Consider the following 16,759-nt stretch of genomic DNA (forward strand, 5'->3'; position numbering starts at 1 on the left):
AGTTTAGTCAATGTGTAGGGTAAAATTGTTAGTTTAGACCTTTTAGGAAACTCAGAAACTCAGCTTAGAAAAATATTTTGTTAGGTTGAGGATGATATGATATTTAAAACAGAATATGGATTTTTAACTAGCAGAGAAATCAGGAAAACAATTCCATTTACAATTGTATCAAAAAGAATAAAATACCAAGGAATCAACCTAACTTGAAGCAAACAAAATCCCTGATTCAAAAAGACATATACACCCCTATGTTTATTGCTGCACTATTTACAATAGCCAAGACATGGAAGCGACCTAAGTGTCCATCAGTAGATGAATGGATAAAGAAGATGTGGTACATATACACAATAGAATTTTATTCAGCCATTAGAAGAAAACAAATCCTACCATTTGCAACAACATGGATGGAGCTGGAGGGTATTATGCTCAGTGAACCTGGCAGAGAAGGACAAGTACCAAATGATTTCACTCATTCGTGATGTATAACAACAAAGCAAAACTGAAGGAACAAAATAGCAGCAGACTCAGACTCCAAGAGGGACTAGTGGTTACCAAAGGGGGAGGTGTGGGGGAGGGCGGGTGGGGAGGAAGGGAGAAAGGGATTGAGGGGTATTATGATTAGGACACATGGTGTTGGGGGGATCATGGGGAAGACAATGTAGCACAGAGAAGACTAGTGACTGTGTCGCATCTTGCTATGCTGATGGCCAGTGACTGTGGTGGGGTGTGTGGGGGAATTGATAATATGGGTGAATGTAGTAACCACAATGTTGTTCATGTGAAACCTTCATAAGATTGTATATCAATGATACCTTAATAAAAAATAGTAACCAAAAATAGGGATTTTTAGTCTTTGCAAGACAGCATGTAATTATGAAAACAGACTTTGCTTTGGAGTTAAAAAAGACTTGGATATTCATTTTAGTTCCACAGCTGACTAGCTATGTGACTTAGAATCTCAGTTTTCTTATCTGTAAAATGAGAATCTTACTATCTGTTGCAAAGACTTTATATTGAATATTAAAGAAGATAACTGGCTTTATGTACACTATATAGTGTTTGGAATATGAATACTCAGTAAGTCTTAATTCTCTTTTCTCTTTAAAAAATAAATTGTGCAAGATGTCTTAGGTGAACAAGTAGGCTTGAAAGTAGTGCATTTATAGAACAATTGTTGGTTAATAGTCCTTTGAGACTGAAAGTAAACCATCAAAGGTCTATTACAGGTATACAACTAAAACTAAATGGCAATAGGTTATATGACATTGGATTGTAATTTTTGGTGTCAAAATTATCTTCCAACTAGAAGTCAGAGGCTGTGCCTTATCATGAATGTATCTATACAGTTTAGCAAAATATCTATTTCTGGTTAGCCCTCACATTTTATTGGATGTTGAGCACATAAATTAGGAAACTGAAAGCATAGAAGCTTTGGTAAGTAGCTCCCATGTTTGGTGAAGATTTTAGTTGCTTTTGTTGTGTTGGTATCCTTTCTTGTAGTTTTATTGGGACCAGATGAACAGAGAGCAAGAGCTTAAGTTTTAGCAATGGGGCCAGAGCAGTTTTGCTAGCACAGGTAAGCTGGAACTCTGGAAGGCTTCGTGGGGATGAGCACAGTAAGTGTCTCTCTTGCCTTCCACTGAGAGATTCTCTTTAGCTTTGGTGACTTTGAGCTGGGCAAAGGTTCATGCTATTTTTAATACTGAAAAGTGCCCTAAAGATTAAAAGAAAGCTAGAACTTAAAGTAAGTAATGATGAAAGCTATTTAAGATGATAGTTTTTGCCTTTATATTTTGTTGCAGGTGATGGTCTTTTAAAATTAAGTAGTGATTTATAAATTTTCATTGCTATTTTTATCAATCATTACTATTTTAACTCCAGTTAACTTTTATCATTTTATCTGTAGTCAAGTGAGTGAAAAATGTGTTGTTTTGAACTTCAAACAAAATCAGTTTTGTCTGAAGAGGCAGCTTAACTCCCCAGATGATATAGTTTACTCAAAGGAAGCAATCCCTTCCTCTGACTGCAGCTTTCTGAATATGAGATCACCAGGATACTATGAGCCAGGGAGCTTAGCTAGTCACTGTGACTCTGATTTATTGGCCCAAATATTTAGTTTAATATGTCATAATGATGAAATCAATGGGTCACTTTTTTTTAATTAAAGTATCATTGATATACAATCTTAAGATGGTTTCACATAAATGACACAGTGGTTTCAACATTCACCCATATTATCAAGTACTCACCCCCCTCTATTGCGGTCACTGTCTATCAGCATAGTAAGATGTTATTGAGTCATTAATTGTCTTCTCCATGACCTACCTGTATTGTGATTGCGAATTATAGTGCCCCTTCTCCATCACCACCCACTGTCCCCTGCCTCTCCCCTTTGGTAACCAGTAGTCCCTTCTCGGTGTCTGTGTGTCTACTGTTATTTTGTTCCTTCAGTTTTGCTTTGTTTTTATACTCCACAAATGAGTGAAATCATTTGCTTATTTATCCTTCTCTGCCTGGCTTATTTCACTGAGCATAATATCAATGGGTCACATTTTTTTTTCACTATTTAGCTAATATTTATTGAGGAACTACAAAATTCCCATGATATGAAATGTATTATTATTATTTTTTTGATATGGTTGATTTTTTTTATTTTGGTATCATTAATCTACAATTACATGAGGAATATTATGTTTACTAGACTCCCCCCTTCACCAAGTCCCCCCCACATACCCCATTAGTCACTGTCCATCAGCATAGTAAGATGCTGTAAAATCACTACTTGTCTTCTCTGTGTTGCACAGCCCTCCCCGTGCACACCCCCACATTATACATACTAATCGTAAGGCCCCCTTTCTTCTTCCCCCCCCTTCTCACCCATCCTCCCCAGTCCCTTTCCCTTTGGTAACTGTTAGTCCATTCTTCGGTTCTGTGAGTCTGCTGCTGTTTTGTTCCTTCAGTTTTCCCTTTGTTCTTATATTCTACATATGAATGAAATCATTTGGTACTTGTCTAACTCCACTTGGACTTATTTCACTGAGCATAATACCCTCTAGCTCCATCCATGTTGTTGCAAATGGTAGGATTTGTTTTCTTCTTATGGCTGAATAATACTCCATTGTGTATATGTACCACATCTTCTTTATCCATTCATCTACTGATGGACACTTAGATTGCTTCCATTTCTTGGCTATTGTAAATAGTACTGCGATAAACATAGGGGTGCATCTGTCTTTTTCAAACTGGGCTGCTGCATTCTTAGGGTAAATTCCTAGAAGTGGAATTCCTGGGTCAAATGGTATTTCTATTTTGAGCATTTTGAGGAACCTCCATACTGCTTTCCACAATGGTTGAACTAATTTACATTCCCACCAGCAGTGTAGGAGGGTTCCCTTTTCTCCACAACCTCACCAACATTTGTTGTTGTTTCTTTTGGATGGTGGTTATCCTAACTGGTGTGAGGTGATATCTCATTGTGGTTTTAATTTGCATTTCCCTGATAATTAGTGATGTGGAGCATCTTTTCATGTGTCTGTTAACCATCTGAATTTCTTCTTTGGAGAACTGTCTGTTCAGCCCCTCTGCCCATTTTTTAATTGGATTATTCACTTTTTCTTTGTTGAGTGCGTGAGCTCTTTCTATATTTTGGATGTCTACCCTTTATTGGATCTGTCACTTATGAATATACTCTCCCATACTGTAGGATGCCTTTTTGTTCTATTGTTGGTGTTCTTTGCTGTACAGAAGCTTTTCAGCTTGATATAGTCCCACTTGTTCATTTTTGCTTTTGTTTCCCTTGCTTGGGGAGATATGTTCATGGAGAAGTTGCTCATGTTTATGTCCAAGAGATTTTTGCCTATGTTTTTTACTAAGAGTATGGTTTCATGACTTACATTCAGGGCTTCGATTCATTTCAAATTTGTTTTTGTGTATGGGGTTAGACAAAGATCCAGTTTCATTCTCCTACATGTAGCTGTCCAGTTTTGTCAGCACCATCTGTTGAAGAGACTGTCATTTCCCCATTGTATGTCCATGGCTCCTTTATCGTATATTAATTGGCCATATATGTTTGGGTTAATGTCTGGAGTCTCTATTCTGTTCCACTGGTCTGTGGCTCTGTTCTTGTGCCAGTACCAAATTGTCTTCATTACTGTAGCTTTGTAGGAGAGCTTGAAGTTGGGGAGCGATATCTCCCCACTTTATTCTTCCTTCTCAGGATTGCTTTGGCTATTCGGGGTCTTTGGTGGTTCCATATGAATTTGAGAACTATTTGTTCTAGTTCGTTGAAGAATGCTGTTGGTAATTTGATAGGGATTGCATCGAATCTGTATATTGCTTTGGGCAGGATGGCCATTTTGACAATATTAATTCTTCCTAGCCAAGAGCATGGGATGAGTTTCCATTTGTTAGTGTCCTCTTTAATTTCTCTTAAGAGTGTCTTGTAGTTTTGGGGGTATAGGTCTTTCACTTCCTTGGTTAGGTTTATTCCTAGGTCAATGGGTTACTTTTTAAATGTTCGTATTATATGGGCTTGTAGAGATGGTGATAGTGGTATCTAACCACAGGTTTATGAGTTTTCATACTTACTATGAATCTCAAGAGCTGAAAAAATTGTTCTTTTCAAATTATATAAATCATTTATTAATAAAACAAATAATTATATTCCATATAACACATTTTGGGACCGTGGAGTCAGTAAGAAATTATAATCCTGCCTCCTGGAGTAAAAGAATAGGGTCAGTTAATAGAGTGTACATTTGTTTTATGACTTGTGTATATTATTTTCTAATTTTATTTTTAGATTTGGTTAAATCATTTAGCCTTGGAAATGAAGCACACTTTGAAACAGTTGTTAACAGAATGTGTTAACACTGGACGAAGTTCTCAAGGTGCAATCGATCCATCCTTGTTCCCTTCACAGGTAAAGGTGCTTATGTCTGAAATATAGGTAAGCATAGTATCATGGGAAGATCCCTGACCAAGTGGCAAAGAGGCTCAAAAGGCTGTCATCTTTGTTCTCCCTTTATCTTACAGTTAATGTTGACTAATTGCTTAACTTCTGAGTCTCAGTTCCCTCAATTGTAAAATGTGAGGAAAGAATCACATGATAGTGAAGTTTTCTTCTAGCTCCATTACTTTGCAATAATTCACATGCTTTCAAGCAGACGATATGTTGAGATCTAAGCAACTCTGGCCAGTGGGGAATGGAATGAGGAGGGAGTAGTAGTCATGTAGTAGCTTGCTGGTTCCAGATGGTTAGTCCATCATTGATGGAGAGGTGCAGGATCTATAATACTGTCTCTCTCCCCTCCCATAGCATCATCTAAAAGGTTGAATCTGGCAGGAGTCTAGCAGGATGTTAGTGTAGGTCTGAAATATAGTCACAACACTAAACTATATTTTAAGATTTAACACTGCAGGTGCAGGGCATCAGGAAGTTGAGTTCTTAGGGATTATGACAGGCATTGAGATACCTAGTGATTTCTACAGACTGCATAGAGTTAATTTGCTTTCCACATTTAAACATTTAGTAGCTGTTGAAGAGATTTTTATTTTGGTTATTCTAAAGCATGAGAAGTTAAGTAAGAAGCTTGAAACATTTTAGATTCTTAGCCATTTTACCATTCATGTCATTTGTATATTTTTAGCATTTTGAGTCAAACTAAAATAGTTTTAAAAAATCCTAAGTTCTTTTAAGATTTAATGTTCTTTAAACATTTAACTGAAATGTTTTCTAGTACTCTGTCAACTTCTAGATAGGACTTAAATGGATTTAGAATAAAAAACAAAATACTAAAAAATCTACAAAAGTAAGAATTGTGTATTAATTGGATTGGGGAAATGATCATTGTATCTGGAGATCTGCTGGGAGATACAGGTTAAAGAATGTTGCCAAATTTGAGTCTGCAACTTACTTCTGGGCTCCTGAGCAGTCAGGTAAAAATGTGAATTACTAAAAATGTGAATAGTTCATTATCTACCAAAACAAAGAATTCTAGTTTATTAGCAGTTAATGTTAAGAAAATGTATCTCAATAACATTTATGGAAGGGGATTGAATAGTATAACTGGTTGTATGAATGTCTGGTGGAGGTTATTATGTTCTGTTACTCAGTTCTCTAAAGGCATTTTTGTAAGGATCATAAATAACATAGAGAAGGCACCTTTTGGTCTAGAAAGGAGGCAGTGTGGTAAACTGGAAAGAATCTGGCTGACCTTGGTTTACATCCTACCTTTGCCAGTTATACTCTGAGTGATTCTTTCTGACACTTAGTTAAGACAGTATCATGATACCTATATTGCCAACTCACTTTGAAGGTTAAATTATAATAGTGTTTGCAGAGTACCCTAAGTGAGCATTACATTTTAAGTAACTTATAATATTAGTTCCTGTCTAGATATCTTAATGATATTATAATTTGAGAAATAGCCTGTATTTGTACAGACTAATTAGACTATATCTGGACTATCATTTCTGTTAGCCTCTCACAGAAATTATATAGCAGACTGTTAAATATTGAGATTATTGATGTGCATTATAATACAGAAATTATGTAGCAGTACCTGGAAGGAAATCCATGTATAAGATTATTAGTTTGGAGGTGGTAGGTGAACATTTTCATATGAAAACCAACGAGTGAAGTCTTTTCTCAAAAAGCAGGTATGGATCTGCTTAAATGCTTCACCATGTATTTGATTAAAGAAGCTAGTGAGTTTCATGCTACAAAGTATGGGAGATCACTTTGCCCTGGAAAGAGTTACTAACTGGCTTTCTCTTCTGTTAAAGAACTTTAATATGATTGTTACACAGTTTAGTTAGAGCAAGACAGTAGCCTCACCAGCTTTGCTAAGTTATAAATATATTTACACATAACTAAATGAGTTAATATGACAGGGATTTGGTGAGACTTATCTGGATGCTGAAAGGTATGTATGAGAAAAAACAGTCTGTTCAGTGGTAATTGATCAATAGGCTTAGTGTTTTAATATGATGATGGGTCATGTCTTTAAGGGACAATGTTGGTTTTCTTTGTTCATCTCAAAACTGTATCAAACTATTTTAATATAAGTTTCCAAATACTTGTATTTGATGTCTAAATGTGTAATTTGCTTTATCAGTGGCCTTGCTATATTGGCACTATTATAGGAAGTGTTAACATTTTATGTTTTATTTAAATATAAGATGTCTATCTTGATCTATAGTTTCTGTTTATGGGTGTTAGACTGAAAGATTAAGACAGGTATTAATTTAGGATAAAGTTGTAGTTTTGAGATTGTATACTTTAGTAGTATGCTGAAATATTATTTTGGAATGCTACATTACCCTTTATTAAATAGAATGCTTCATTCTGTTATCTTGGCATCCTACTGTTTGAAAAGAAGCCATTTCGAAGAGAGTTGGGAAGAAAGTTTAAAGGCCCTTAGGTTACAGTGAGCTTGGTGGATTCTAAGACCATAAAACAGATCTATAGGAAAATACTGTAAAATGAATTCTGAGAAGTGAGCTTTGGCTGCACCACAAAATGCTTTTTCTATGAATGTATTGCTCTATTAATATTTGAGGTGCTCATAAGATATTCAGGTAGAGAGATCCATTGCACAATTGAAAATTTGGAAAAAGGTGTCTCCCCTTAAATTTATAAAATATTTCTCAGTAAATTCACCTTTTAAAATAATTTTTGTCTTTATCCATTAGATATTATGCTTGGCAGAGCAGATTAAATTCACTGAAGATGTAGAAAATGCTATCAAAGATCATAGTCTTCACCATATTCAAACACAGCTGGTGGATAAGTTAGAGCAATATACTAACATTGATACAAGTTCTGAGGATCCGGGGAATACTGGTAAGGAAAAATGTTCTATTTTCTGTCTACTTTTGGGTTATTTGAAGATCTTTCTGATATTCTATCTTACCTAATGTATTTCTATTGTGTTTCTGACTATCTATCAATCGATTATCTATCTCTTTTGGAAGTTAATTTAGGCATTATAATATACATACTAACTTTTGTATTGTGTACAGAATCAGTAATTTACTAATTTTAATGAAATGTAGAAACTTTACCACCATATGGGTTTCTTTAGTCACTTTTTTATATTGTTGTTGTCTTATATATTACATCTACGTATATTGAAAACTCCCTGAGATTGTTACAATTTTTACCATTAAGCAACAAACATATTTTAAAGGGCTCAAGAAGAATAGGCTATATTTCCTTATATGGCTACCTTTCTTTTGCCCTTCATCTTGATGCTCCAAGTTTCCTTCTGGTGTCATTTCCCTTCTATTTGAAGAGCTTCCTTTATTATTTGTTTTTAGAACAGATTTGCTGGCTATGAATTCTCATAGATTTCCTTCATTTGAGCAGTTATTTCACCTTTATTGTCTTCTCTTAGGTGAATTGAGATTTCCTTGGTTCTTTGCGTGTTGAATTATTTTGGATTATAGCCTGGACATTTTGAATATTGTATTACAAGAGTCTGACTCTTATTTAAATCTTCTTGATAGTGTTGATGTTTTTCTGTTAACAACTGATCTTGTTGGGTTCAGGCCACAAGTTACAGCCAGCCTTCTCTGTGTGGTGGTTCCAGCTTCAGTTCTGTTTTTAATATTTGCAATACTTTTTAGATCTATCCCACATGTGTGCCACCTAGTGGCCAGTCACAAAGTGTTTGGTTTGTTATTTAGGATGAACTTGGGGATGACCTCAGAAATTCATAAATCAGTTTATAGGGTCATTTTTCCAATATCCTGCCTCTCCCTGATCTTCCCAGTATTTTGTGGTTCCCTTGGGCTCCTATTTTGGTCTTCTGGCTGGAAAGCTGGGGTTTCTTGTACTCGACTCTCCTGCGCACTTCTGCAAGTTATGCATGTGTCCTGGGTTAATTGATGGGAGAATAGAGAGAGAAAAAGGAGAAATTGGGGTTTGTTCTACTCTCTTGGGGTTCATAGCTCCTTTGATTTCAGAGGAAGGCCCCATTCCCTCCGAGTTGCAGGCACTTCTGGGTTGCAGGTGTCGGTGTTGCTGCTACCAGGAGACTCCTTTTCTGCTTCTTCTAGAGCTCTCTCTGTCTATACCAATCTGCATTTCCAGATGCATGCCCAGGGATACCAGAAAGGAAAAAAAAGGAAAAAGGTAAACTCACCATTGGTTTGATGGCACTTCTAATTCTGATCCTCCCCAATTTGCCTGATACTCTTACAATTTAGAGTCCTAAATAGCAGTTCAGTGCCTGTTGTCCATATTTTATACTTGCATCCAGAGGGAGAGACAGACTGGAGTGTGCTTATTTCTTTGCATAAGGAACAGGAACCCCTCTCCCACTGAATTTTGATGCCTAAAAATTCTCTTAGTTTTCACATGCAGAATTCTAACTTATTATGGTGGATTTGACATGTTTTGACTTGCATGGTTTATACTACTATACCATTCAAATGTATCATGACAATCATTTAAATCATTAAGAAATCACCTGTGTATATATGTATATAATCATAAAATATGTAAGTCACAGGCTAACATTTTCTCCAATTATTTTTATTCGTATACAGAATCTGGCATTCTGGAGTTTAAACTTAAAGCACTAATTCTTGATATTATTCATAATATTGATGTGGTGAAGCAGTTAAACCAAGTTCAAGTTCATACAACTGAAGACTGGACTTGGAAAAAACAAGTTAGATTCTATATGAAAAGTGATCACACATGTTATGTTCAGATGGTGGATTCTGAACTTCAGTACACTTATGAGTATCAGGTATGACTTGTGGCAGAACTGTTTTATTTTTCCACTTAGAAAGTATTTAAAGAAAATTTGCTACTGGGTGAAAGAATTATTTTTATTTCAGTTGTAACTTTGAAGAATTTCTTTTTGTGTTACTGTCTTCTTTCTGTTCAGTCATAACTAAAAAAGATGCTTTAACAGAAAATAAAAAAATCATCCTATTTACAAAAAAAAATTAAAATAATGGCAGTGTTGTACTGGATTCTCTAAGTGTACCTTTTCTTAGAGTAGCATTTACATAGAATTTGAAATATACCTTTAATCCAAGGAGAATTGAATGTAGACAACCTCAATGGAAGCAATTTGGTTTGTACTTCCTTATACAAGGCCAAAATTAGTGCAATTGTAAATATGCTAAAAGATGTTTGCTAAATGTTTTCAGTTTGTAAGATAAAAGAATTTTCAAACAAATAACCTAGCTCATGTAATCTCTTCTCAAAATATTCAGCTGTAGCTTCTCTGCCTTTTTCCATCATAATGCATCATCAGAATATATTTGACAATTATGTTAATGTGCATATGTCAGAAGAGCCACCAGCTGGCTCTTTCAAAAAGGAAATGTATTTTGAGACCCAAATCTGTCTACCTAATTAAGGAAGAATCCTATAAACTGCAGCTGGTATTGAAATTTGTTTACCCTAATATTTAGTAGAAATTTTGAGAAATTTTTTATAAATTAAAATTATTAACTTCATAAGGAGTTTTTAAAATTAATTATACTTCAAGGTCTTCAAAGTAGTTCTCATTTCTGAAGCTCATAAGATTTAAGGAAATAATTTACATGAGTTTTAAAATACAAAATAGAATGATTATTGTATAATATGTTTTTGGATTTGTTTTCTGTTTGCTTTAGAAGTATTTCTTTGTGCCAGTATTAAGAACTTGAGTGACTATTTGGAAACCCTAACAATGTATTAACTGAAGATAGAATAATGCAAACATGAGAAATAACTATGTTTAATTCCAGTTTATGCTGTAGAAAGTTTCTTTCTCTAAAAAAAATATTTTGGATATTTTTCTGTGTTAACAACTTTAACCTATTTGTTGCCTTTTTAGATTTTTAACAAGCATCTCATAGTATAGAAGAATTTTAAGTGTTGAATAGAACATGAATATGTGAAGTTTATGTTTTTATTTTTTAGGGTAATGCCCCCAAGCTGGTTTATACTCCATTGACAGACAAGTGCTACCTAACTCTCACGCAAGCCGTGGAGATGGGACTCGGAGGAAATCCTTACGGACCAGCCGGCACGGGGAAAACTGAATCCGTAAAGGCTTTAGGTGGACTTCTTGGAAGACAAGTTTTAGTTTTTAATTGTGATGAGGTAGAATAAATAATTATCAAGCTATATAATAGTGTGTTATATGTTTGGGTTAGTTTTCATATACTTATATATGAAATGCTCTATTTTAATATTATTGTAATTTTAAATAACCTGAAAACAGAGTTTGTTTTATTTGAAGAACAAAATGGAGAGAGGTTGCATGTAATGTTGTTCCACAACTTATTTCTAAAGGGAATTATTGCGAAGAAGTAATTCCAAATACAGAGTGAAGATTTATGTTCGAGTGTAGAAAATGTTTTTAGTGAGGAGAATAGTGAATAAAAAAGGGAGAATCTTAAATTCATTTAAAATTACTCTTTTCAAAATATTTTGTGCAGGATTTCTGTTTTGACTTAAAAATAACTAAAACAAAGTCTTGTACTTTTTTGGTTCTATGTTCTTTTCAGAACAATTTTACATGGATTGTTCTGTTTGTTCCTTGAAACTACCCTGGGTTTTGAAAGAGCAGCTATTTAATTTCTACTTTAAAAGAGCAAAAGAGGCATAGATGGGTGAAGTTAGTGCCTTCTAAGTAAATACATTTGATATTAAATTATTAATAGAGATCTTAATAATTTTTAATGTTAATTATTTTATAATTTCAAAATAATTTTTATTATTTTTAAGGGCATTGATGTGAAGTCAATGGGACGGATATTTGTTGGTTTGGTGAAGTGTGGTGCCTGGGGTTGTTTTGATGAATTTAATAGATTGGAAGAATCTGTACTGTCAGCAGTTTCTACTCAAATTCAGACGATTCAAGATGCTTTGAAGAATCATAGAACTATATGTGAACTGCTTGGCAAGGAGGTATAGAATATGTTGGGAATTTAAAGAATGAAACTCTGTTTATAAGACTTTTCATTACTTATACTCAGGCAAATATTCTCTCTTTATTTCTCCTGGTACCCCTGTTTCTGTGGTCAGTGTGTCAAACCTTTTTACTTGTGAGTTGTCTCTGAGATGTTTCATCATTTTTGGGTTCCGCTTTCCTTGTTCATTTTCAGACTTTCAATATTGAATAATTCAGTTGTAATAGTATTTGCTAACATTTATCGAACACTTAACTCTGTGCTGGCACTATGCTCCGTGCTTTAATCTACTTTTGGTGTAGGTACAATTACATTTTGTCCACTTTATGGAAGAGGAAATGGGGCTTGATAATTTAAGAATGATTAGTGGATCTGGGACTTGAATCCAGGTCTGGCTAATTCTGAAGCTCATGTTTTTAATCACTATGTGAATCTTAAGACAGTAAGACTTAGCTGTTCATCTGTTCCTCACTTCTCCCCATAGGAGATAAACAGTCATGTCTTTAAAATGTAAACTTATTTGTATAGGAAATGTAAACTGTATATAATGTGTAATGCTGAACACATTGAAAGTCAAAAGAATTGTGAAATTACCCTCTTCTCCATAATAACATTTTTGCAATACAAGTTTTTCAGGGGAGGCCAAAAAAGTAAGACCAGTTCTAAATTATTATTTACATAATGCATAAACTCTTTCATCACAAAGAGACATTATTTTTACCTTCCTGCAATCAAATTAATTTTCCTCCACATCATTTTTTTTTCCTATCCTCCTCTTAGAAGGAATTATCATTTCTCCCAACCAATGCTAACCTTTCCAACCTATGCTTTGAAATCAGCTTCCTGGGACCTTCTCTTGGTTATCCCCTCTGCCATAGTTTCAGTCTTTCCTCCTCTACTCAGTCCTCATCGTCTTCTAAACATAATCACATCTTTTCCTTCTTAATAATGTAAAATATTATATTACACATAATAGCATTATATTATAATATTTAATATAATTAAAACATAGAACAAACAACTTTCCTTGATTCATCTTCCAACCACTGCTCTTTCTCTTTACTTTCTTTTATAGCCAGATTTTTCTTCTTTAGGTATTTCTGCTTTCTAATTGCCCATTCTTTGTTTACACATTCTAATTTAGCTTCTAAGTGCTTTGTTGAAAATGTTCCTACCAGTGCTCTTATATTTTGCTCTTCCCTTTCATAACATTTATTATATATTCTTAATAAGGACATAAACTGTTACTGACTTCAGTTCTGAGTTGTGTTGTTTCTGTGTACCTAACAAAGTACCTCACACAGTAAACATATGTTGAATAAATGAAAAGAAATTCAAGCTAGTTACCATCTCTTAAACTTTCAGCTCAAAAAATTGTAAAGAACCTCTGAAGGTAGTGTAGTTTCTAAGGAGTTTATCTTTTATCATATGTTGAATAAGGAGATATTTAGCACATTAGCAGTTACTTTTTACTAAGCAGTTATATTTTTAGTTTCAAATATTTAATGCCTATATTTTAATTAATATTTCAGGTAGAAATAAATTCTAATTCTGGAATTTTTATCACTATGAATCCTGCTGGAAAAGGTTATGGAGGAAGACAAAAACTGCCTGATAATCTTAAGCAGCTTTTCAGGCCAGTAGCCATGTCTCGCCCAGATAATGAACTTATTGCAGAAGTCATTCTCTATTCAGAAGGCTTTAAAGATGCTAAAGTATTGGGCAGAAAATTGGTAGCTATCTTCAATCTATCTAGGTGAGTTTTCCTGTTTTAAATATTTTTATATTTTATGGTTCCAATGATTGATAATGGTAATTAATGACTATTTTCTACATTTGTCCAATTTACCTATTCATTGATTTTCATAGTGGTGTCTATGTTGTACTTAAAGTGTCAGTAGGAAAGATTTTAACTTGAATAATAAAAAGATGTGGCTCAAAGCTACTTGTTTTTCTTAAATACTATTAATTTTATCTCACTGTTTTTTGCAAAATGCTCTTACTGGAGTGCTCCAGTCATATGATACCTAGTGGACTACTTTACCAGCTAACCACTCAAAACCTATGTTCTTTGGAGGGAATCTTTCATGACTTTTTTCTTATGTCTTATTTCTAGTCATAGAGATTGACTTTTAGCTTCTTTGGATAACCTAGAATTCTGGTCCATATCACTTAAAGAGATAGTGAGGACTAGAGCATCAGAAATTAAGAGCAAGATAGATTGATTAAAGACTTTAGAAATAAAGGTAACAGGTAATTGCCATTTAGTATCTTTATTAAGATAATTCATCAGTTCATGAAAGGTTTATCTTGGGCCTCATGAACTACCCATCTTGAGTAATCATTTTGTGTGATTAGCTCTTTTATATAAATTAATGGAACATCAATACTCATTTCTATGTGTCAGTAGTTATATTCTGTATTTCTTTGTATCTGATGATAAAAATAATTTCTTATAGCTATTTGATGCTTTATGATTTCATGTCTTTATTTAAGGGAACTTTTGACACCTCAGCAACATTATGATTGGGGATTAAGAGCTTTGAAGACAGTTCTGAGAGGAAGTGGAAATCTCCTTAGACAACTGAAGAAAACTGGCATTAAACAGGAAGGTATGATTTGTTCAAATATAATCTTATTTTTAAAAATAAGTTTTAATTCAGAATAGTTTTATTTTAGATTTACAGAAAATTTATAACTATAGTATAGTTTCTGAATACTCTGCTCCCAGTTTCTTCTATTGTTAACATATTATATTAGTATCATACATTTTTCACATTTATCACATTAAGTAAAGTCAATACTTCCATTTTTCCCTGGTTTCGCCTAATGTCCTATCATAACTTTCAAATGTGCATTAAGTATTTAATTGTTGCTTTATACATGCGTATGTTCTCAATATTTAATGTACATCAGAATCACCCAATCTTGTTAAAAGACAGATTGTTGGACCCGCACCTCCAAAGTTCCTGATTCAGTAGGTCTGGAGAAGAGCCTGAGAATTTGTCTAATCCTAAACTAAGAAGAGAAACCTTAGAAATAGATGGGGATTTTTCCCTTCCAAAGAAATAATATACCAAACAAAATTATCCTTTAAAAATACCTTAAGATTACAAAAATATCTTTTAACTTTAGGAGAGTTTTAGATTTACAGTAAAATTGTGAAGATAACATTATCATTGTTTCATCTTACCATGGTATATTTGTCAAAACTAAGAAATTTAGACTGGTATATAACTATTAACTAATGAACTGTAGGCTTCATTTGGATTTCCCTTGTTTCATCACTAATGTTTCTTTCGGCTCCAGTATGGAATTCTAGGGCACCATAGTACATTTTTGCTCTCATATCTCCTTAGTCTCCTCTGCTTTGTGATAGTTGCTCAGTCTGTTTTTGTTTTCCTGACTCTAAAATTCTTCAAGATCATTAGTTAGGCATCACATAGACTCTGAGATGAAAGTAATTTGAAATGTAAAGAATTTACACAAAAGGAGGAATCATGAATGAAAAGAGATAAAAATTTTGCTATATACCAAATTAAAAGGTAAATGAGAAATTGTGGGGTTTTTTTTTATGTTTTTCTCATGAATAGACTGAGTTATGGATATTTGGAAAGAATACCACAGAGGTGGAGTGCCCTTCTCATCGTATCACATGTGTGGGTGCACAGTAACTGTGCCAGAGGTAGTGATGTTCACCTTCATCTCTTGTCTTAGTGTTGGCCAGGTTTCTCCACTGTGAAGAGAATTTTTCACTGTCCCTACTCTACTCTTTGGAAGCCATTACTAAATCCAGCTTATCTTCGAAGTGATGAGGCAAGGATTAAGCTTCACCTCTTAGAGGGAGGAGTATCTGCATATATTGTTTGAACTGTTTTTGCAAAGACTTGGCTCTTCTCTCCATTTATATACTTATTAAATCATTTATTCAGATCAGTAATGGATTCATGTGTATTATATATTTTACCACCATTTTTCCTCAGTTATAAAAAATAAGTGATTTCCCCCACCCAGAATGTGTGCCTTCTTGAAAGGCTGAATATTCAGCCTCTTTAGGTTACTATCTGTGGAGTAGAAGAACAAAGCAAAAGCTGAGAGAATAAAACAGCAGCCGACTCACAGAACCCAAGAATGGACTAACAGTTACCAAAGGGAAAGGGACTGGGGAGGATGGGTGGGGAGGGAGGGATAAGGGGGAAAAAGGGGCATTACGATTAGCACACATAATGTAGGGGGGGTGCATGGGGAAGGCAGTACAGCACAGAGAAGACAAGTAGTGATTCTATAGCATCTCACTATGCTCATGGACAGTGACTGTAATGGGGTATGTTGGGGGGACTTCATAATGGGGGGAATCTAGTAACCACAATGTTGCTCATGTAATTGTGTATTAATGAAATGTAGGTTTGTGCTCCCAGAGCAGATCTCTGGAGCTAAGTATTCAGCAGTCCCAGGCCTTCCACTCCCTCCCTGCTCCGTTTCTCTTCCCGCCAGTGAGCTGGGGTGGGGGAAGGGCTTGGGTCCCACTGGGCCACAGCTTTGGTACTTACCCTGTTCGGTGAGGTCTGCTCTTTTCTCCAGGTGTACGCAGTCTGGCACAGCCCTCTTTCATGTTGCTCTCTGAGGATTAGTTGCACCAACTTTATTTTCTAATTGTATACGGTTTTAGGAGGAAGCCTCTGTCTCTCCTCTCATGCCACCATCTTTAATCCTCCTTTATATTAATGATACCGAAAAAAAACCAAAACTAAGTTGAAACACTGTGGAACTAAGACAGCATAGAAAAAAGGACTACATGAAATTACCTGTTTGGACTTTAAATGATCAAAGCATG

The 16,759-nt window shown here is 34.6% G+C and overlaps 1 protein-coding gene across 2 annotated transcripts in view; it reads left to right on the forward strand.

The window, feature by feature from the left end:
- DYNC2H1 (dynein cytoplasmic 2 heavy chain 1) overlaps nucleotides 1-16,759 on the forward strand; it is a 330,688-nt gene that overhangs the window by 58,336 nt on the left and 255,593 nt on the right. For both annotated transcript variants that reach the window (XM_057490362.1, XM_057490363.1), the window contains exons 30-36: nucleotides 4,802-4,921; nucleotides 7,696-7,846; nucleotides 9,556-9,761; nucleotides 10,931-11,113; nucleotides 11,741-11,923; nucleotides 13,458-13,681; nucleotides 14,422-14,537. In XM_057490362.1, coding sequence (XP_057346345.1) covers nucleotides 4,802-4,921; nucleotides 7,696-7,846; nucleotides 9,556-9,761; nucleotides 10,931-11,113; nucleotides 11,741-11,923; nucleotides 13,458-13,681; nucleotides 14,422-14,537 — 1,183 coding nt within the window. The remainder of the gene's footprint in view (nucleotides 1-4,801; nucleotides 4,922-7,695; nucleotides 7,847-9,555; nucleotides 9,762-10,930; nucleotides 11,114-11,740; nucleotides 11,924-13,457; nucleotides 13,682-14,421; nucleotides 14,538-16,759) is intronic.

Source organism: Manis pentadactyla, chromosome 13 (genome assembly GCF_030020395.1).
Source record: "Manis pentadactyla isolate mManPen7 chromosome 13, mManPen7.hap1, whole genome shotgun sequence".
Taxonomy (NCBI): domain Eukaryota; kingdom Metazoa; phylum Chordata; class Mammalia; order Pholidota; family Manidae; genus Manis; species Manis pentadactyla.